Genomic DNA, 23679 nt, shown 5'->3' with positions numbered 1-23679 from the left:
CTCCACATATACGTGATATGGTGTCTGTCTTTCTCTTTCTGACTTACTTCACTTAGTATGAGAGTGTCTAGTTCCATCCATGTTGCTGTAAATGGCATTATTTGGTCCTTTTATGGTTGAGTAATATTCCATTGTTTATATGTACCACATCTTCCTAATCCATTCATCCATTTAGGTTGTTTCCATGTCTTGACTATTGTGAATAGTGCTGTGATGAATATATGGGTGCATGTATGTTTTCCAATGAAATTTTTGTCTGGGTACATGCCCAATACACAGAAATAGATCGCATTTCTATATACTAACAATGAAAGATCAGAAAGAGAAATTAGGGGAACAATCCCATTTACCATTGCACCAAAAAGAATAAAATAGCTAGAAATAAGCCTTCCTAAAGAGACAAAAGACCCTTACTCTGAAAACTATAAGACACTGATGAAAGAAATCAAAGAATACACAAATTGGTGGAAAAATATACCAGGCTCTTAGATCGGAAGAATCAATGTAGTCAAAGTGACAATACTGTCTGAGGCAATCTACAGATTCAAGGCAATCCCTATCATATTACCAATGACATTCTTTAGAACAGAACATTCTAAAATTTGTATGGAAAGATATCTTTTCTAAGTTAAAAGCTCCTTTGCTTTCCAGAAGTTTCCTCCATGTACTTTGTTCCTTTGTTCCTTGGTAAAATTTCTTCCTATCAATGTCAGACTGTCCAAGACACTTAGATGGTTTACCTTCCCACTTATGTACTATTTGTTGGAGAACCATTTTGTCTACCACCTTAGTTAGGAATTTCCCCATCTTTATGATTAAATGACCAGCGATCCCAAGCCAAAATTTTCCCATAATCACCCCAGTCCTCAGTCACTTTACATCCTCCCATCCCTTTATAATTCCATCATATACACCTTCCAGAACAGTTTCAAGTATGCAGTTTATGTCAAATCTATCTGGCTTTAAACTAGCTAAGTGTGTGTATCTCATACTAGAAATTTAAAATATCAATTGAGTTTTATTTCCAACTCTGTTTTCAATTCATCCCATCATTCTCCACGGATAGCATTTTCCCCTTTTCTTTCATTTTCCAATATTTATTTGTCCCAAATCCTTATTTGTTCCAAGTTCTGCACCAACCAAACACACGTGATAGCCCATAAATGATGATGTTTTTTATAGAAATGTTCACTGGAATACTTTTTTCTAATATTTAACTGAATAAATTCATTCTTCTTTGGGGTAACCTCTAAATAAATATTTATTGATATTTTTAACACTAGATAGTACTAGACCAGAGGGAAAATAATTGCAGTTATTATACTGAAAACAAATTTTTTTTTTGTCCTTTTAGGGCCATACCCATGACATATGGAGGTTCCCAGGTTTGGGGTCATATCGGCCTATATCAGAGCTCCAGCAATACCAGCTCTGAGCCACTTCTGCGACCTACACCACAGCTCACTCAACACTCGATCCTTAACCCACCGAGCATGGCTATGGATTGAACCCAAGTCCTCATGGATATTAGTCAGGTTTGTTAACCACTGAGCCATGACAAGAACTCCTGAAAAAAATATTCTAATTCCCAGAGGAAATGACCCTTAAATTCAGACATTTAAATGATTAGTTGCAGTTAGTAATATAAGGACATAGATGGAACAACATTTTAGGCAACAGAGAAAGGGTTACAAAGCATTTTATAAATTACAAGTAATTTAAAATGGTTAAGAAAGAGAGTACAAGAACATATAAAAAGAGCCTGGAGATGATAACTGAAAAGTCTAGACTTTATCCAGTAATGAAAGCAGAAATGTTAGAGTACAGAAAGTACCAGCACCAGTATAAAGTAACTAAAAACCTAAGTGCAGAATACAGCTCTTATATAATAATCATGTGTTTACTAAATGAGACATGTAATAAGCAGTAAGAGATTCAAGACACAAAAAATAAATGAATATCAATTATATCTCGTGTAAGTGCCTTTTTTAAATTTCCAAACCTGTTTCTACCATTGCCATCTCTTTTTGAATATGATAGACATTTCAAACTCAACACCATCAAAAGCTAAACACCTGCTCACCCTTCACCACAAAGCTCTTTTCACTATTTTAACAAATGGATTCACCTTCTGTTTACATTTGCAAATCAGAAACCCTGAACCATATCTTATGCCATTCACTCCTTAGTTTTTTAAATCAAAGCCATTTCCAAAACATATCAATCATTCCTCTTTTGTACCTCCCATCTCTCCATTCCTTTCTATCTTCACATTTCTGGTACCATCACGTTTTACCCATAAGTTTACCAAATTATTAACCTACCTATCATTATGCACTCCTGCCAACTCTTTGAAATACACTTTTTTAAAATATAGCCAGTGATCATTTCACTGCAAATACAATCATCCCATTCTCTTCACCTGTACTGAGATTATCAGTGGCATTCTATTGTTCACTAGTTAAAAACAAATACTCACTTACTAGCAATACAGCTCTCTTCTTTTTTTCTGGCCACATCCATGGCATGTGGAAGTTCTGGGGCCAGGGATGAAACCTATCCCACAGCAGCAACCCAAGCTGCTGCACTGAAAACGCTGGATCCTAAACCTGCTGTGCCACAAAGGAACTCCCATACAGCTTGCTCGTCGCTCTCTCTGTCTTTTGCACTTACCATATTTCCTTAAAGCATAGAACCTTTGCACATACTGATCCTTCTACCTGGAATACTCCTCCCATCAATATTTACCTAATTACTAATGGCTCAGGCCTCATTAGAAAAAATTTTTGTGGTCTCTCTCTGATTCAGTGAAATACCCACAAATTTACTTGTTCATTATGTACCTCTCATTTATGGCACTTTTACTTTTAAGTGATCATTTGATAAGTGCCTTTACCTCCTACTAGACTGTAAATTCATCAAAAAGTCTACAAACAGTAAGTGCTGGAGAGGGTATGGAGAAAAAGGAACCCTAGTACACTGTTGGTGGGATTGTAAATTGGTGCAACCACTGTGGAAAACGGTATGGAGAGTCCTCAGAAAACTAAAACTAGAACTACCATTTGATCCAGCAATCCCACTCCTGGCCATCTATCCAGAGAAAACCACAATTCGCAAAGACACATGTACTCCGATGTTCACTGAAGCACTATTTTCAATAGCCAAGACATGGAAACAACCTAAATGTCCATCGACAGAGGAGTGGATCCAGAAGATGTGGTACATATACACAATGGAATATGACTCAGCCATTCAAAGGAACGAAATACCAGCATTTGTAGCAACATGGATGGACCTAGAAATTATCATGCTAAGTGAAGTCAGCCATACAATGAGACACCAACATCAAATGCTTTCACTGACATGTGGAATCTGAAAAAAGGACAGATTGAACTTCTTTGCAGAACAGATGCTGACTCACAGACATTGAAAAACTTATGGTCTCCGGAGGAGACAGTTTGGGGGATGGGTGGATGTGCTTGGGTTGCGGGGTGGAAATCCTGTGAAATTGGATTGTTATGATCCTTATACAACTACAGATGTGATAAGTTCATTTGAGTAATTAAAAAAAGTAAAAAAAAAAAAAAGAGCATGGAACAAAGTTTGGTTTTTCTCACCAAAACATTCACAGCACTTAGTTGTGGAGGCAGAAAATTAAAACATCAATTGTCAAAACTATGGATAATTTTAGCTAATATGCAAATTTTCATTTATTCTGTTAAAAGAATTTTCAGAGATGTGAAACTCTCTAGGGCTAGGAATGGTGGTCATATGAAACTCCATGGTGGGATATATACTTAAATTCTCAAAAGCTAAGGAAATTGTATTTCCCTGTAAAAATGAAAATCTAGTGATTGTCACATATAGTTATTAATAATCCTTTCTCTTTTAAAAGTTACATAAATACATTATTTATGTAATTATAAAGATAATAAGAGACATATAATAATATGAGACATATTTATGAAAGATATTATGAGACATATTTTAGAAAAAACAAACAGTTTTATGGAAAAGAGTTCATCCTTAAATTTACTATATTTAAAGTTTACCACTGTTGGCATATTAGTTTATTCATCTTTTCTGTCAATGGAGGGTTATAATTTCTTTTTTATGTGCATTATATCTTGATAACGTACCTAGATTCTTTTTTATTTAAGGTTCTTTAAATTCTATAGTGCTTTACAATTTTCAAAAGTTTCACACACGTGATTTCATAAAATCCCATAATAACCCATTTTTCCCCTACCCATATATTGCTCTCTCCTCCTTTGCTCTCCTCACTGGGAACTACTCATTTGTTCTCTACATCTGTGAGTCTGCTTCTTTTTTGTTATAGTCACAATTTGTTGTATTTTTTAGGTTCCACATGTAAGTGATATCATACAGTGTTTGTCTTTTTCTCTATGACTTACTTCCTTTAGTATAATGCCCTCCAAGTCCATCCATGTTGATGAAAATGGCTAAATTTCATTCTTTTCTGAATAGCATTCTATTGCACATATACATCACATCTTCTTTATCCGTCCATCTACTGATGGGCACTTAGGTTGCTTAAATACCTTGGCAATTATAAATAATGCTGCTATGACTATTGTGTGCATATATCTTTTCAAATTAGTAGTTTTGGTTTTTTGATTATTTTTTTTTTCAGATACATACCCAAGAGTGGAATTGCTAGGTCATATGATAGTTTTATTTTTAGTTTTTTTGAGAAATATCCATATTACTTTTCACAGTGGCTGCAGCAATTTATATTCCCACCAATAGTAAATAAGGGTTCCCTTTTCTCCACATTCTTGCCAACATTTTATACCTGAATTCTTTAAAACACAGATTAAATAGCTGTCTTCAAGTGGAAACAAAATAGTGAGATTCTAAAAATTCATGCACTTGATGGATCAGAAAAGAAGAAAAAAATTCTTAGTTCCAGATAGTAATATATAAAATTGAAGACATTGTTTGAGAAAGAGAGGTGAATTAAAATGTAATATCTAGTGATTAGAATTTTTATTTAAGAACATTAAAAATGTACCTGCTATTGAACTTTGAGTGGATTAAAATACCTCCTAATATATGCTTTTACTTGGATAAATAGTTAAAGGAAAAAAGAATAAGGGAAAAGTGAAAAGAGAATAAGCCTATTTCACCAAAGGATTATAGTTCCAAGAAATCTACATATAGAAACATAAAGAGAGTCGTGTCTTTACAAATACTGTGGATGTGGCCACTGGAACTCAAAGCAGACTTAGATCAAATAGATTAGATGCTAAGTTTTAGAGAAAGTTATACTACCAAATAAAGATGACTCTTAAGCCTTGAGATTTAAAATAACCCTTGGACACCAATCTTCGTTAAGTAGGAAGGAAGTTGAAAAAGCAAACATATTCATTATTGCTCTTTTCAGATATAGACATTGAGGTTAACAGACCTACAAAAAAATAAAAACCAATAGTATGAGGAATAACTGGTATAAAGTAGCTGGGGACCTACTTCAATGAGTAGACCATGGGAATATTTCACAGCTCAGAGTTGGAACTCTTCACAACTGCTCATGGTTTTCAGAATTTCTGGATAACTTTGTTCTTCTATGTATCTCTAAAGTTTTCTCTTTCCCAGTGGGGGTTCTTTATTGGCCATCTTCTTCCAGTTCTACTGATTGAATTTTGGGGCATGTGGAGGACAGATAACTTGTCTATTTAATTCACAGGTTTATTAGCCAAGCAGAGACCCTGAACTTTGAACTGCATCTTATTAATGGATGAAAAATGTGTATATGTCTCTTTTCAGAAGGAGACAGATGTATTTTCTGTGGAGGAAGAATAAATGAAATATTTTGTGACTAAAAGGCAGACAGTGGTAATCTTGAAGGCTGACCACAGATATTTGGTTTCTCATACCTTCTAGGAATAGGGTAGGATTAAATTTTCCCTCCTGTTGAACTCAGTCACGGTCTGTGACCAGCTTTGTTAATCAGTGTGAGTTAAAGTCACAGCCTTCAAGACTAGGATAGGGAACAGTTTCACCTAATTTCATAGAGACAGAGAGAGTTAAACAAAATGAGAAGGCAGAAGAATATGTTTTAAATGAAAGAATGAGAAACAATCCCTGAAAAACTCCAATGAAACAGGGGTAAATAATTTACCAGATAAAAAGTTCAAGGCAATAGTAATAAAAATGTTAACTAAGCTAGGTAGGGAGTGCAATATAAGAACACAGACTTTCACCAAAGAACTAGAAAATATAATAAAGAAATAGTCCGAGCTGAAGAATACAGTAACTGAAATGAAGAATTCAGTTCACTAGGGGGAATTAACAACAGATTAAATGATACAGAAGAATATATAAGCAATCCAAAAAATAGAATAATAGAAATCAGCCAATCAGACATCAAAAACATTTTTTGTTGTTGTTGTTTTAAATAAGAATGGTTTAAGAGAATTCTGGGACAATGTCAAGCACACTACCATTCGCAATGCAGGAATCCCAGAAAAAGAAGAGATAGAGAAAGTGTCAAATGTATTTGATGAAATTAGGGCTGAAACCTCCCTGAACCTGAAGAAAGAAACAGATATTCAGGTACTGGAAGCACAGGGGTTTCCAAATACTGTAAGATATCACTCATATGTGGAATCTAAAAAACAAACAAAAAACAAAACAAAAATAAACTCACAGGTACAAACAAATTAGGGTTACCAGAGGGGAAGGGTTTGGGGGCATGGGTGAAACAGCTAAAAGGGGTCGTGATGGCAACTAGACTTGTGATGGTGATCACTTGCTAGTGTATACAGATGATGAATTACAATGTTGTACACCTGAAAGTTACGTAATTTTTTAAAAATAATAAATGAAAATCTGTTTTGCCACATATCATATTGCCCATTGTGCATTATTTCACTAACATTTCAATCATTCTGTAGCCAAGTTTACTGAGACACTGAGAATAAGCACCAATCTCTTATTTCTCTATTACAAATAAATGTCATTACAGCAAATTTTTGTAATTTTTCAATGTTAATATTTGAAGCAATGGAGAAAGTTACGTGTAGTGGGCATTTGAAAATATTTATTGATTGAATAAATTAATGAAACTCTGTAAACTGATTTCTTCTTGATACAATTTTTTATTATTTAAATCATTTGTGAGGAGTTCCCGTCGTGGCGCCAGTGGTTAATGAATCCGACTAGGAACCATGAGGTTGCGGGTTCGATTCCTGCCCTTGTTCAGTGGGTTAAGGATCCAGCGTTGCTGTGAGCTGTGGTGTAGGTCGCAGACGTGACTCGAATCCCGCGTTGCTGTGGCTCTGGAGTAGGCCAGTGGCTATAGTTCCAATTAGACCCCTAGCCTGGGAACTTCCCATATGCCTTGGGAGCGGCCCAAGAAATGGCAAAAAGACAAAAAAAAAATCATTTGTGGAACTTTAACATAGTCAGTGTTAGGTCAATCTATACTATGCTAGGCTATTGGAGGAAAAATATTTGAAAACAAGAAATTTTAGTTCCTTAAAAGTCATATTGGAAGGTGACTGCTCCTTCTTTCTCTATGTAAAATTAAAATTACTCAACATGTATTATATCAGGAAATAATATCCCAAGAAAAAGTATAAATAAAAGAAAATTGTATCTTGACACCAAAAATAATTGTCTCGAATTTTCCCTGAAATTCAAGTAAATAGTCTATGAAATTATTGAAGTAGGTTGGCTTTTCTGGGATTCTTTTAGTCCTGAGCTAATTTTCCACAACAGGAAAAAATGCCAAAATTTATCATTTCATTGTACTGGGCAAGAAGGAACTTAGCAGTATTATACCCTCTAGGGAATTTCTAGTGTTTCTTGACAAGAATTTCCACTGAGGTTTATTATCTCAATGGAAAAAATGTACCACAGCTGTATAAAGAGTAAAAACACTTCCTTAACAATTATTTTAGAATAAAATAGGTTTCCACATCTGAACATATTTAGGATCCTTCAAATCAAATGAATAATTTAAGGACTTATGATAAGAAGACACTGAACACAGAGAGAATATTCAATATTTACCTCCAACTATCATTTCATCCTGATGGAAAAAAAAAAAGATCAGTGTCAATTTTTGCAAGAAAGGGAAATACTACCATGTAATATCAACACTGATTTAAAGAAGGTATTGTATGTGAGTGGGAGCGATCTGTTCAGCTTAATCGACTTTACCATTTTGCACAACCTCATGCACTTTGTGATAAGAGTGATAAGAATAATTTGGGGAAATGAAAGGGAAGAAAACGCAATCTTTACAAGACTTCTTTTGGCAGAGATAAGTACAATGTTAATATTTGGATACAACCTAAAGAAAAATTAATTAGAAGATACAGATGCATAAATCAACCTGGACACTGTACTCAATGAAAATAACTAACCCAACATAAAGTATTACACTTGCAAAAGGGTAGCCACACATATTGAACTAATTAATTCTCATGGCACAGAAAGATTGTTGTGATCATTTCTGCTGTACAACAAAGTGACTTGGTTATACACATACACACATTTATTCCTTTTCAGATTCTTTTCTCATAAAGCTTATTACCGAATATTGGGTAGGCTTCCCTGTGCTATACTGCAGGTCTTCATTGACTGGGAATCATTTTAACCGTGTGTTTTCTTCTATGACAAGTTTTATCTTTGCAAAAGTCATTTTATGATTTGAGATACAGGACTAAGGAAAAGCGCTCTCTCTTGCTGTTTCTATATGAAGCAGACCAATCCAGCTAGAGTTCTGAACTTACCTAAATAAACTCAGAAATTCAACCAGAGAATAATAAGGTTTAGCAGACTAAGGATGAAAGAAATGAACACATGTGGTAAGTCAGCACAGGTGATTTTGGGGAAACATTCTTCCATTTCATTATTTTCTCAAATATAAGAAAAACTGTGGTATCCCTTTACTTAATCATTATTCTATAAAAATTTTCTATATTACATTCTCTAGGTAAAATATAGAGATTTGTTAATCTTCTTTTAGATGTACTACAAAGTAATAATTTGGGGCATTTTGATTCATAAGTTTTCATCTTGCAAGTATCAATTCACATCACTGGAGTTACATCACAGAGAAAATCCCTTCATAACTCACTTTATTTAACTGAATAAGTTGACCATCAAGAATATTTAATACTGAAATATACATCTTCATTTTGACTTAAGTCCATGAACAAGAGCAACGACAGTCTTGAATGCAAGAAATGTAAGTACTCCAAAGGTTTTCATTCTCTTGGGCTTCTCTGACCATCCCTGGTTGGAAATGCCACTCTTCATAATAGTGCTTGCTGCTTACATCCGCACACTAGTAGGAAACATCTCAATTATAGTGGTATCCAGAGTAGATCCGAATCTTGACAGCCCTATGTACTTCTTCCTTTCCAACCTCTCCTTTCTGGACCTTTGTTTTACCACAACCACCATCCCTCAACTGCTGCTAAACCTCTGGGGCCCAGATAAGTCTATCAGCTACGGAGGCTGTGTGACTCAGTTTTATATGTTTCACTTTTGGGGGGCCACCGAATGCATCTTCTTAGCTGTGATGTCCATGGATCGTTACATGGCCATCTGCAAGCCTTTGAGGTACCCAGTCATCATGCATCAGCAACTCTGTATCTTCCTAGTGGTCATGGCATGGCTAAGTGGTTTGGTCAACTCCTTGCTTCAGTCATCCCTCACCATCCAGCTGCCACTTTGTGGCAACAACAAGGTAGATGATTTCCTGTGTGAGGTCCCAGTGATGATCAAGATGTCATGTACTGATACCACATTCAATGTAGCTATGCTCTCCATTGTGGGAACATTCTATTCCCTCGTTCCCTTGTCACTGATTCTTGTCTCCTATGGGTTCATCGTAGCTACAGTGCTCAGAATTCAGTCCTCAGAGGGAAAGAAGAAGGCCTTTAACACATGTAGTTCTCATACTATTGCTGTATCTCTCTTCTATGGGCCAGTAATTAGCATGTATGTGCAACCTTCTGCTGCTAACTCCCAGGATAAGAACAAACTCATGTCCCTATTCTACAGCTTGGTGACTCCTATGCTTAATCCTTTTATTTATACTTTGAGGAACAAAGACATGAAAGGGGCAATGATGAGGCTTCTTGTCTCATTGTACCATCAAAGAAGAGGATAAACATAGCTATTTTTGTACTTCATACTTTCCATATAGGACTTAGAAGAGCCTCTGTTCTAAATTACCTCTTGGTTGTGCCTCGTCTCAAAATTATCCCCAAAGACGTAACTTTTTACTATGTAGCTATCATAAGAAATAAAATAAATATATGGTACTAAATTTAAACTAAACTTATAAAAATATTAAAGATTCATATCTGTATAAATTGTGTCTTAACAAACATATTGAAAAATTTTCTTAAATAGATGTTTAAAAAAATATCTCTATGTTACAAGTTTTCCCAAGTATAGGCACATTTGATGCACCTGGTCCTATTTGCTAGAAAGACTGTTTTTCAGCTTTGGTACACATCAGAATACTTATACTTTAAAAATCACAAACATGACTCCACTGCAGATATCTTGCATCAGAATTTTGAGAAATCATGTCCAGAAAACTATTTTTAAAAACTTCCTCAGTTAACATCAATTTAAAAGTAGAATTTGTGAGGACCATCACAGGAAAATATTTTTGAGATATTCTTTAGAGACAAAAGTCAGACAGGATCTGACATATGGGAAAAGATATAGCTCATCTACCCACTCACCACCCGCCCCCCAAAAAATAGAAGATAGTTTGTTGAATATGTGAAGAATCTCAGATGCTCCAAGCTTTTAAGAAAAATTGTAAACCCACAGGCAGAGAATTTAAAATCACGACTCCTAGCAAATGCTAAGGCAAATGCAAAAAGACCAAGCTGAATATCTAGAAGATACGCTTCCTAATAATTAAATGTTCTATTAAATTCAGCTACGTACTTTGATCAGTAGTATCATTTATGTGCAATAAAATTTTCAAAATTGGTTTCCTAAAACTAAATTATACAACAAAGAAATTGATAATTGAATTGTTACTATTGATAACTGAATTATCAGTCTGAGTAAGCAAATATCTTAGAATACCTTAAAGCGAACCAAAAGCAAAAAGAAGAAACTGCAAAAAATATGTAAGAAAATATATGATTTAGAGAAAAAACACATAAAACTAAATACAAACAATAGGACTGGTAGTTGGATTAAAGCAGTAGATGGAAGAGAAACAATTAAGTAAATATTAGGAAAAATGCTTGAGAGTGAGATGTTCCAGCCATACATTAGGCACCCCAGTCCTGAAATCTGACAATGGGAAGATAAACCCCCTTAGCTGGTTTGGAAAACAGTGGGGCTTACAGGAGGGCTGTAAGAAACCAAGACTTCACTCTTAAAGAGAGAGCAGTCATCCTGTCAAAATGCAGAGGCTGCAGACAGAAAACTGCCTGGGTGTTTTGTCTACAAAACACCTTGGGAGGAGCAAAGCTAGCTCCAGGGAGGAAACCACTTTCAGGATGGGAGTGAAAGCAGCTCAGTGGCATGGCACAACCACTCCAGCTCCAATCCAGCCTCCATGGATACTGGAAAAAGAGTGAAACCAGCACAGAAGAGCAGCCCCAAGCCCTCAGGCCCTGGCAAGGACCCATTGCAACAATCCAAGGTATCCAAGGTGGAGATAACCATCACACCCAGCAGAAACCCAACTCAGTTGGGGCTCCTCTTACAGCCGCCTGGGCCCCAAACCTACCCCCAGTAGGATGGTAACAGCCAGTGAGAATAGGAGAAACGCTGATTCCCACTTGGCTCTCACTCTAGCCCTTCCAACTCACACCAAGGTGGCAGCTGCCAGCACACACCAGGAGAAGATGTAGCCCATGTTCACCTCAGATCCAGCTCTTCCACCAAAGCCACTGGGCACATGCAGAATTCACAGGGATGCCTCAAGACTGGGATAGGAAGCTGTTTCACCTAATTTTCATAAAGACAGAAAAAGTTAAACAAAATTAGAAGATAAAGGAATTTGTTCCAAAGAAGAAGAAAAAATCTGAAAAAAAGTGAGTGAAACAGACAAATATGAACAAATTAAAGTTCAACAAAGAAATCAAAACTATTTTTAAAAACCCTAATTTATGAGAACAATGACAGCTCTGAAGAATTCAATAAACAACTTCAAAAACAGACTCAACCAAACAAATGAGAGAATTGGTGAATTATAAGACTTATTTAAAATCATACTGTCAGGAGAGCAAAAAGAAAAAAAATTAAAAAGAAAGAGAAAATCTATGTGAATTATGGAATACCATTAAAAGATACTATCTATGAATTACTGGAGTCCCAGAAGGAGTAGGAGGGAGAAAGTAGCATAAAGTTTATTCAACAATTGTAAAGATATACTCAGTCAACATCAGAGCACTTAAATATATTAAGCAAACACAAACAGAACAAAAGAGTAAAATAGACAACAATGTAACAAGAGTAGGGGACTTTAATACCTCACTTAGAATCAAGAATGGAACTATCATTAAAACAAATCAATGAGGACACAGGATTGGAAATATACTTTAATCCAAATGAACCTAACAAACATATATAGAACATTCCATCCAACAACAGTAGCACAAACATTCTTATCACGTGTACACAGAACATTTTCCAAGATAGATTGGTCATATGTTAAGTTACAAAAGAAGACTTAGCAAATGTAAGAGGATTGAATTCATAGCAAGCATCTTTTCTGACCACAATGGTATATGAAACTAGATATCAATGACAGGATGACAACTGGAAATTTTACAAGCATGTGGAAACTAAACAACACACACCCGAACATCCACAGGTCAAAAAAATCAAATGAAGGAGTTCCCATCATGGCGCAGTGGTTAACGAATCCGACTAGGAACCATGAGGTTGCGGGTTCGGTCCCTGCCCTTGCTCAGTGGGTTAACGATCCAGCATTGCTGTGAGCTGTGGTGTAGGTTGCAGATGCGGCTCGGATCCCGCATTGCTGTGGCTCTGGCGTAGGCGGGTGGCTACAGCTCCGATTGGACCCCTAGCCTGGGAACCTCCATATGCCGCGGGAGCGGCCCAAGAAATAGCAACAACAACAACAACAACAACAACAAAATCAAATGGAAAATCAAAAAAATATTTTAATACAAATGAAAACAGAAATACAAAATACCAGAGTTCCCATTGTGGCACAGAGGAAACAAATCCTACTAGTAATCATGAGCTTATGGGTTCAATCCCACTGGTCTCACTCAGTGGGTTAAGGATCCAGTGTTGCTGTGAGCTGTGGTGTAGGTCAAAGACACAGCTGGCATCCTGCATTGCTGTGGCTACAGTTCCGATTCAACCCCTGACCTGGGAACCTCCATATACTATAGGCTCGGCCCTAAAAAGCAAAAAGAAAAAGAAATACAAAATACCAAAACTTACAGGATGCAGCAAAAGCAGTTCTAATTTCCAGTCTATTTTATTGATAGTTATTCAACGTTTAGTTGTAATTTTGGTATTTTCATGAGAGGAGGTGAGCTTAAGTCTTTCTACTCTGCCATCTTGTCCCAATCTCCAGCAAAAGCAGTTCTAATAGGTAAGTTTATAAGGATAAAATGAAAGAGAAAGATCACAAACCACCAACATACCTTTACCACAAGTAACTAGGAAAAGAGAAACAAACTAAGTGCAAATTTAGAAAGAAGAAAATCATAATGATCAGAGTAGAAATGAACAATAGAGATACCATAAAAGCAAAAAAAAAAAAAAAAAAAGACCAACGAGACAAAGAGTTGGTTTTTTGAAAAGAAAAACAAAACTGACAAGCTTTAGCAAGAGTAACTGAGAAAAAGAGAGAGTGCAGAATTATTCACAATAGTTAAGACATGGAAACAAACTAAGCATCCATCAAAAGATGAATGTATAAAGAACATTACTTACATAATATGCAGTTATATATAGTTATATATAATTTATTGTTATATAACATTATATATATATATATATAATGAAATATAATTCAGCCTTGAAAAAGAAGGAAATCTTGCCTTTTGCAAAAACATGGATAGACCTTGAGAGTATTATGTTAGGCGACATAAAGCAGAAAGAGAAAGACAAGTATTATATGTCCTCACTTTGATGTGAAATCAAAAAAACCTCAGAGAAATAATAAGTAAAATGGTAGCTGCTAGGGACTGGGGTTGGGAGAAACAGAAAATGTCAAAGAGTATAACTATCAGCTTTAAAATTATAAATTAATATCTGCGATCAAGACAACAGAGGAGTAGGACATGGAGCACACTTTCTCCCACAAACGACATTAAAAAAAATCTACATGCACAATGATTGGTACAAAACATCTACTGAACACTGGCAGAAGACTTCAGACTTCCAAAAAGGTCAATCTCCACATAACTAAGTAGAACAAAAGGGGAAAAGAGAGAGAGAAGGAGGAGGAGGAGAAGGAGAAGAAGAAGAAGAGGAAGAAGAGGAGGAGGGGAGGGGAATGGGAGGGCAGATGGGGAGGATAGGGGAGAGGGAGGAAGATAAGGGGAAGAGGAAGAGAAGAGCAGAGAAAAAAAGGAATCAGGAAGAACAAACAAAACCTAAAGTCAGCAGAAGGAAGGAAATCATAAAGATCATACACACACACACACACTATATATACAAGACTCCTATATCAAAACATTGTGGTAACTACAAACCAAAAATCTACAGTACAAACACACACACACACACACACACACACACACACACACACACACACACACAAATAAGAAAAATCAATTAGGGAGTTCCCATCGTGGCTCAGCAGAAATGAATCTAACTAGTATCCATGAGCACAGCTGTTATCTCTGGCCTTGCTCAGGGGTCGAGGATCCAGTGTTGCCATGAGCTGTGGTGTAGGTGGAAGATGCAGCTTGGATCTGGTGTTGCTGTGACTGTGGTGTAGGCCAGCAGCTGCAGCTCCAATATGACCCATAGCCTGAGAACCTCCATATGCTGTGGTTACAGCCCTAAAAAGACAAAAACAAAATAAAAAACAATTAAAACACAACACTAAAGACAGTCATCAAACCATAAGATAAGAGAATAAAAGAAGGGAAGAGAAAAAAACAACAAAAACAAATCCAAAATAATTAACAAAATGGCAAAAAGAACACAGATGTCAATAATTACCTTAACTGTAAATGGAATAAATGCTCTAACCAAAAGATGTAGCCTGGCTAAATGGATACAAAAACAAGACCCAAATATATGCTGGTCTATAAAGAAGATATAGTATATGCATGTACAATGGAATATTATTCATCCATGAAAAAGAATGAAATAATGCTGTTTACAGCAACATGGTTGACCCTAGAGATTATCATACTAAGTGAAGTTAGACAGTGAAAAACAAACATCATATGATATCACTTATAAGTGGAATCTTAAAAAAAAAAAAGATACAGCAGAAATACTCACAGACTTTGAAAACAAACTTATAGTTACCAAAGGGAACATGTAGGGGGAGGGATGGACTGGGGATTTGGGATTGGCACATGCACACTGGGATATATGCAATGATTGGCCAACAGGGACCTCCTGAATAGCAGAGGGAACTCATCCAATATTCTGTGATGATCTTTATGGGAAAAGAAACTGAAAAAGAATGAATGTGTGTATATGTATAACTGAATCACTTTGTTGTACAGTGGGAATTATCACAACACTGTAATTCAACTATACTTCAATAAAATTTTTAAAAAAGAAAAAAAAAGTGAAGAAGACCTAAATAGATATTTCTCCAAAGAAGATATATGGATGGCCAGTAGGCACATAAGAAGATGCTCAACATCACTAATTATTAGCAAAATGCAAATCAAAACTATAATGAGGTACTACCTCACACTGGTCAGAATGGCCATCATTAATATGTCTACAAATAACAAATGCTGGAGAGGGTATGGAGAAAGGGGAACTCTCCTACACTGTTAGGGGGAATGTAAATTGGTACAACCACTATGGAAAACAGTATGTAGGTTTCTTGGAAAATTAAATCTAGAACTACCATATGATCCAGAAATTCCACTACTGGGCTTATATGCATACATAACCATAATTCAAAAAGATGCATCTACCCCCATGTTCTTTGCAGCAGTATTCATAATACCCAAGACATGGAAAAAACCTAAATGTCCATCACCTAAATGTCCAATGAATGGATTGATATGGTACCTATATATAATGAAAATCTACTCAGCCATAAAAAAGAACAAAATAATGCCACTCACAGCCACATGGATATAACTAGAGAATATCATACTAAGTGAAATAAGTCAGAACAAGAACGACAAACACCAGATGATATCACTGACATATAGAACCTAAAATAGGGCACAAATGAACCTAACTACAAAACAGAAACAGACTCACAGACATGGAGAACACTTTTGCAGTTGCCAAGGGAGAGAAGGGAGAGCGTGGGATGGACTGGGAGTTTGGGGTTAGTAGATGCAAACTATTACATTTAGAATGTATAGACAATAAGGTTGTACTGCATAGTTTATCCAATCTACTGAGATAGACCATAATGGAAAATAATATTAAAAAATGAATGTGTATGTATATATATATATATACACACACATACGTATATGTATGACTGGGTCACTTTGCTATACAGCAGAAATGTGCATAACATTGTAAATCAACTATACTTCAATTAAAAACAATAATAATAAAACAAAATGAATAAATTTGGGGTATCTAATTTACACCTGGTGACATAATTAACAATACTGTATTATATACTTGAAAGTTGATAGGAGAATAGATCTTAAATGCTCTTACTACAAAAAAAAAGTATAATAAGTAAGGGAATAGATGGGTTAATGACCATGGTTGTGGTAAACATTTGCAGTATATACATGTATAAATCACCACATTGTACACCTTGAACTTATGTTGTACATCAATATATCAACAAAACTTAAGCAAAAAATTAAAATATCAATAAGTAAAACTCAATATCAAATAAGTAAAGGAAAACAGAATTTACCTAATTTTAACAGTCTGTCCACAAGGTTCTTATGAATACCAAATGAAACATAGTAACTTTATAGTTGAGAATCCTGGCCCACACCATGTTATCCAAGTGTTCAAAATTCATATCACCAATAATAGAAAAATAAATGTCAGGTTTTTTTTAACAAGATGCACTCGAGAAGTTCCCATCGTGGCTCAGTGGATAATGAACCCAACTAGGATCCATGAGGATGCGGGTTCAATCCCTGGCCTCACTCAGAGGGTTAAGGATCTGGCCTTGCCGTGAGCTGTGGTATAGATTACAGACACAGCTTGGATCTCACGTTGCTGTGGCTCTGGAGTAGGCCAGCAGCTGCAGCTCGGATTTGACCCCTAGCCTGGGAACCTCCATATGCTGCAAGTGCCGCCCTAAAAAGCCAAAAAAAAAAAAAAAAAAAAAAAAAAAAAAAAAAAAAAAAGATGCACTCAAGCAGATATAATATCACTGCTGTGAGGTATTACTGTCAAAAATGAACATTCTCATTCTGCATAAACACTAGTCAAATCTAAATTGAACAGTATTGTATGATGCAAGTGACCTGTATTCTTCAAAAATATTAAGCTCACTAAAGGCAAAGAAAAACTGAAAAATGGTTCCAGATTAAAGGACAGAAATATAACACTTAAATTCAATTTGAAATCCTGGATGTGATCTTTAATTTAGAAAATACTCTCAGGAACACTTAGGACTAGGTTGCATTATACTCTGTAATATTTCAGAAAAATATTGAAATGCACATTAATATTACATTATTATAGACAGAATATCAATGTACTCATAGCAAAATATTAACATTGTGAAATCTGATGAAAATCTATAGGAAATCTATACTCTTTTTTTATTTAAGTTTTATTGGTACTGAATTATAAATAGAATATGGCAAATTTGTACTTGAAAATTTATTATGCTTTATACCACTTGCTGTTGTCATAGCATATGATAACCAGTGGCCTTTCAGCTTCACATTTGTAAAAAGAGATACAATATGTGACACTGAGGCCAATAAAAAAGCAGAGGATGAGTGTATCTGGGCTGGAAGCCAGAGCTAGTTTCTGTGATTATCCAATGACATATTTGTGCCAATCATTTTGCACTGCTGAGATAGAAGCTACAATTGAGCATGTATTTAGGGAATGTGCTGCACAGGAACAGGTGCGAGATGAAGTGGACAGAGATTGGGAGACACTGTCCAGATAGGGAGTAGAAATTTACTGGTATAAAAAAAGTAGGTGGTCCTTCAGTGCATTTAGCCTCCATTCTTAGCTGAGAAAAGGCTGGATTCATTGTTAGCTCTTCAGTAAAGTTGTCTGTGACCCAAATTAATGTGTGCCGTGTGATTGTCAATTTACCTAATATTGGCTTTAAGTTTAGGGTTGGCAATGGTAGGGTCTCAGACCTTCTAGTTTACCTTCGGTGTGTTGGCCATAAGAAAGGAACTCAGGGAGTTCCTGTTGTGGCACAGGGGAAACAAATCCAACTAGTGTCCATGAGGATGGGGGTTTGGTCCCTGGCCTCACTCAGTGGGTCAGGGATCAGGCGTTGCTGTGAGTTGTGATGTAGGTCGCAGACACAGCTCAGATCCCATGTTGCTGTGGCTGTGGCTGTGGCTGTGGCTGGCAGCTGCAGCTCTGATTCAATCCCTAGTCTGAAACTTGCATATGCCATGAGTCAGCCCTAAAAAATACCAAAAAAAGGGGGGGGGACTTCAGGCAAATCTACTGTCATTACTTGATTTGTTATATACAAGTTATTTAAGCTTAGGTAAGTCATACATCTTCTTCCCTTCAGTTTTCTTATCTACAAAGTGAGAAAAAACATACCTATACCATGCCTGTGATAAAATTGCAAAAGGTTCATATAAATAGTTTGAAAATATAAACAATAAAAAACAATATCATCTTGTTCATCTTTAGCGGAATTTTTGAAACATCTTTATTTTAAATTATAAATTAAATAGAATATATAATAATATGGCTAGGATTAAGAATCATATATGCTAAAATTATGCATTCCAAGAAAAATAGTCTACACATAGAAAAATATATTTATATGTTTTGCAAGCAGAAAGGGAAGAAAATAGATGGAAAATTTCAAAGTTTTTTTGTTAGATAGTATCACAAGAGGTGTCCCAACCAATAAGATTTCGATAAGTATAAGATGGTTCAAAGAACTAAGCTATGTTTTTTAAGTTTCTAAAAGTTTTTTGCTCCATGATGATCTATTCTACATGACCCCATTATTTATTAAAAGTTCTTTTATATACATGCTTCTTGTTCTTCATTTTTTGAACAGTAGGTTAAGGACAAATTAATATATACCATATTATTTTTTATACCTAGTTGGAGATAAAGAATCACAGACAACAAAGAAGACAAATATACCGGAATCAATGTAATTGCAAACCACACAAAAAAATTGAGGGGAAGTTTGGGGATATGTTGTGCATTTTGAAAATTTAGGGAATAGGATTTGAATCAATCATATCCAAACTTTAGAGGCCCCCAAAACTATAACTGACATTTGAGTTACATAAAAATTCAGGTGTTGCCAATATTTTACTTTACATTGAATTGTCCTTTAGCCTTATTCCACTTTAGCTCAATATGGGTGCCATTTTAAATGTTATATTCATAGTACACTTATTTGAGTGGGAATGGTGGCAATAATATAGGTAACAAAACTGTTACTTTAATTAAAAAAATTATTTATGGAGTTCTTGCTGTGGCATGGTAAGTTAAGGACTCAGGGTCACCGCAGCGGTGGCATTGGTCGCAGGTGCAACTCGGATTTGGTCTCTGGCCAGGGAACTTCCAAATGCCATGGGTACATTCAAAGAAAACATTTTTTATTTATTTGAAAAAATATGTAAATTGATTTTCATAACAAACTTTCTAACCACAGATATTCAAATCAGATCAAGATTAAAAATTAAAAAGCTAACATTTTCATATAGTTATCACAAAATTTTTCCAATACATTTTCTTTTTTTTTTTTTTGTCTTTTTGCCTTTTCTTGAGCCCCTCCTGTGGCATATGGAGGTTCCCAGGCTAGGGGTCTAATCAGAGCTATGCCAGAGCCACAGCAACTCGGGATCCGAGCTGCATCTGTGACCTACACCACAGCTCATGGCCACACCAGGTCCTTAACCCGCTGAGCAAGGTCAGGGATTGAGCCCGCAACCTCATGATTCCTAGTCGCATTTGTTAACCACTGCACCACGACGGGAACTCCTCCAATACATTTTCAAGTTATTCTTTCAAGTACCTAACAGATGTATCAACTCATTTTTTCAGAGCCTAGTACTAATTCTGCCTCACATATTCCGTATTTCTTCTTAAACTATGCAGTCATTCTAAGCACTTAAGTCATCTAACAACACCTAGCCTATGATGACCATTACTTTACGAGCTACACATCTACAGCTTTACAGCTTATTTCCACCTCCTTTACACATCTCACTACCTTGGGGAACAAAGAGAAATATGAGATGCTTACTTCTGCTGCATTATTTCAGAGGCCTTCTTGCTACAACTCATAAACGTTATTTTCTTACTATGATAATGGGATATTAAAGAACACAGACCAGGAGTTCCTGTCATGGCTCAGCGGAAACAAATGTCACTAGCATCCATGAGGACGTAGGTTTGATCCCTGGCCTCGCTCAGTGGGTTAAAGATCTGGCATTGCTGTGGCTGTGGTGTAGGCTGGCAACTGCAGCTCCAATTTAACCCCTCACCTGGGAACCTCCATATGCCATGGGTGCGGCCCTTAAAAAAGATTAAAAAAAAAAAAAGAATACAGACCAAACTTCCTGACAGTGGTAACTAGTATTCAAAATAGAATAATAGTGTTGGAGAAAATATCTAAAGTATTTCACTATGTCTTTTGTTAAACCAAAGACAAAAGTCAAATGTTATGATAAATTCTGCCTACAAGGTAAGAAATTAAAAGACATGTTCTAGGGTTTTTTAAATTAAGAATATCATCTTTCCATAGGAAATTAACCTGAATTTTATCAATTTTTACAACAAATTTTGTGTTGCATTTTCAATTAAGAAAAAGATATTTTGATGAGGTTTGTGCACTGAAAAAATTAACATTGACATTTTATCTTGATTTTACATGGCTATTTTCTCCACTAGAGAGTGATTAGTATTTAGGCAGATTGCATTTAATTCATATCCACTACCACAAACTCCATGACCTGTGACAGTATATTCTCAATAAGTACTAAGAGAGTGAAGAAATGGGAGTGGTTGATGAATAGATGGAAGGATGAACCACTCACTGGTGAAGAGATGCTCCATTATTCTATTAATGTCACAGATACACAGGCTCACCTCACCCCATTAATCTTTTTACTGCCCCTCTTACATCTTTGTTTCTCAAGGTGTAGATTAAAGGGTTGAGGCTAGGTGTGACAACAGTATAAAAAAGGGCAATGAACTTTCCTTGGTCTTGAGAACTTCCGGATGATGGCAGGAGATATATGCACATGGCTGGAATGAAAAACAGGGATACAACCATAAGATGAGATCCACATGTCCCAAAGACTTTCTGAAGTCCAGTTGTTGACTGCATCCTCAGCACAGCCCAGGCAATGGCACCATAAGAGCTGAGAATAAGGATGAGAGGTATGAGAACAAAAATGGAGCTTGTGATCATGAGGGTCAGCTTATTAGCATGAGTATCAATGCATGACAGTCTAAGCAGTGCTGGAACTTCACACAAGAAATGATCCACTTGGCGATGTCCACACAGGGGTACCCAAAAGGTAAGGAAGGAATGAAGTGCTGAGTTGGTAAAGCCACTTACCCAAGAAGCCACAGCCAACAGATGGCAGAAACGAGGGTGCATGAGGACAGTGTAATGCAAGGGTCTACATACAGCTGCATAACGGTCATAGGACATCACCACCAGTAGCACACATTCTGTGGATCCCATTGCAAGGGAAAAGTAAAGTTGAGTCATGCAACCTACATAAGAGATGGTTTTTCCTGGGCCCCAGAGGTTGACCAGCAACTGGGGGATGAAGCTGGTAGAGTAGCAGAGATCCAGAAAAGACAGGTTTGAGAGGAAGAAGTACATGGGAGTGTGCAGATGGGAGTCCAGGTATGATACGATAATGATGAACAGGTTGCCTGTCAATGTCATCAAGTAGAACATCAAGACAACCACAAAGAGTACTACTTCCAGATGAGGCCAATTAGAAAAACCCAGTAGAACAAAGTAGCCTTCCAAAGTTGCATTGATTTTTTCCATCATCATTCATTTCTTATTACCTGAGAAGAGAATCACATACACACCCAAAAAAGTAAGGAAACTGTCTACAAACCACAGGAAAACATGAAAAAGAAACACAATCCAGTTTGAAAGGCCTACCACTGTTCAATTCTAAGACAATTTGGCCACTAAGTGAAACTGTGATGGTAATAAATGAAAAAAAAAAAAGAATCCACAAACTAATACCAATAAATTTAAAAAGACTAAATAAATAGTAGGGAAGATAAAGCTATTTCTGTCACCAAGATCCTAAATGATAAATAGAGAAGTAAGAGAAGAGTTAGAAAAACACAAATGAATGCTAAAAACTAGTGAAGGAAGACATGATGAGTAATTTACATTGTCTAAAATATCCTCCACCAAATTATTTGTTAATTACAAAATGAAAAGTGGTAGATTTTACAACAGAAAACCTGATGGACATCACCACAGCCCAGTAATCAATGTTAATGTCACCAATCTTGAAACAAACCAACATCATGTGACTATTGATACAGTGTGTTGAACACAATATAAAATCACTTCAGTCATATTACTGCCAAAAATGCACAGCCTGATTTTAATAATGAAGAAGCATGAGACAAGAGATGAGGTGGATAATATAGTCGGCCTACACTCTTCAAAAACACCAAAATCAATGAAGAATTCAAAATGAAGATAGATGATAGATAGATAATAGACACATAGATGATAGATAGATGGATGGATAGATAGAGAGAGAGAGAGATAGGGAAATGAGAGAGAGGATGGGTAATAGAATAAATCTTTTTCAGGCAGAATATAAACTATTGCTTAATCTGATTAAAAGGTTAATAGTATATAATAATATAAACTACTGCTTAATCTGATTAAAAGGTTAATAGTTCTTTATACCACTTTTTCAAAACTTTTCTGTAAATGTGATATTTAACCAGAATATAAAGTTGCAAAAATTATACATAAATTTTTTTCCATATATGTGTGACTGAGTTCCCATGCTGTACAGTGGGGGAAAAAAAGTGTGTTGGGGGAAATAACAATTTAAAAAAAAGTTACAAAAAGTAAATATAATTTTTTTAATTTTTATATTTCCTCCAGATATTTGTCCTATAGAGAAAAAAAGTTGTATTGGGGAAATAGCAATAAAAAAAATTGAAAAAAAGAAAAATAACTTCTTAACTATTGAGTTCTTCTCATTCATCCAAGGGTGACATCTGGGTAAACAGTAACTTAAAAATTTCCTAGCAGACCTAAAGAAGAAAATTTCCACGAAACAAATAATCTTTTTTTAACAAATAGCTTTAGTTTTCTTTTCATCATTTTTACACAATTTCCATTTATGTGATTAT

At 35.8% G+C, this 23679-nt stretch overlaps 1 protein-coding gene and 1 pseudogene across 1 annotated transcript; one reads left to right on the top strand and one right to left on the bottom strand.

Annotated features, from left to right (window-relative positions):
• Positions 1 to 8818: 8818 nt before the first annotated feature.
• Positions 8819 to 10153, top strand: LOC100521732 (olfactory receptor 2B11-like). Its single transcript, XM_021082041.2, has 2 exons — positions 8819 to 8840; positions 9198 to 10153. Exons 1-2 carry the CDS (start codon positions 8819 to 8821, stop codon positions 10151 to 10153), a joined length of 978 nt encoding a protein of 325 aa, XP_020937700.2.
• Positions 10154 to 21409: 11256 nt separating this feature from the next.
• On the bottom strand, positions 21410 to 22340 carry LOC110258793 (olfactory receptor 2J3-like; annotated as a pseudogene).
• Positions 22341 to 23679: the final 1339 nt, after the last annotated feature.

The sequence above is a fragment of the Sus scrofa genome, chromosome 7 (assembly GCF_054392235.1).
Source record: "Sus scrofa isolate SSC_HxYL_T2T_F1_AM1 chromosome 7, Sscrofa_HxYL_maternal_Yorkshire_Landrace_v2.0, whole genome shotgun sequence".
NCBI classification, from domain to species: Eukaryota; Metazoa; Chordata; class Mammalia; order Artiodactyla; family Suidae; genus Sus; species Sus scrofa.
Note: the sequence above shows the minus strand (reverse complement) of the source record. Positions and strands in the feature narration are given on the sequence as shown.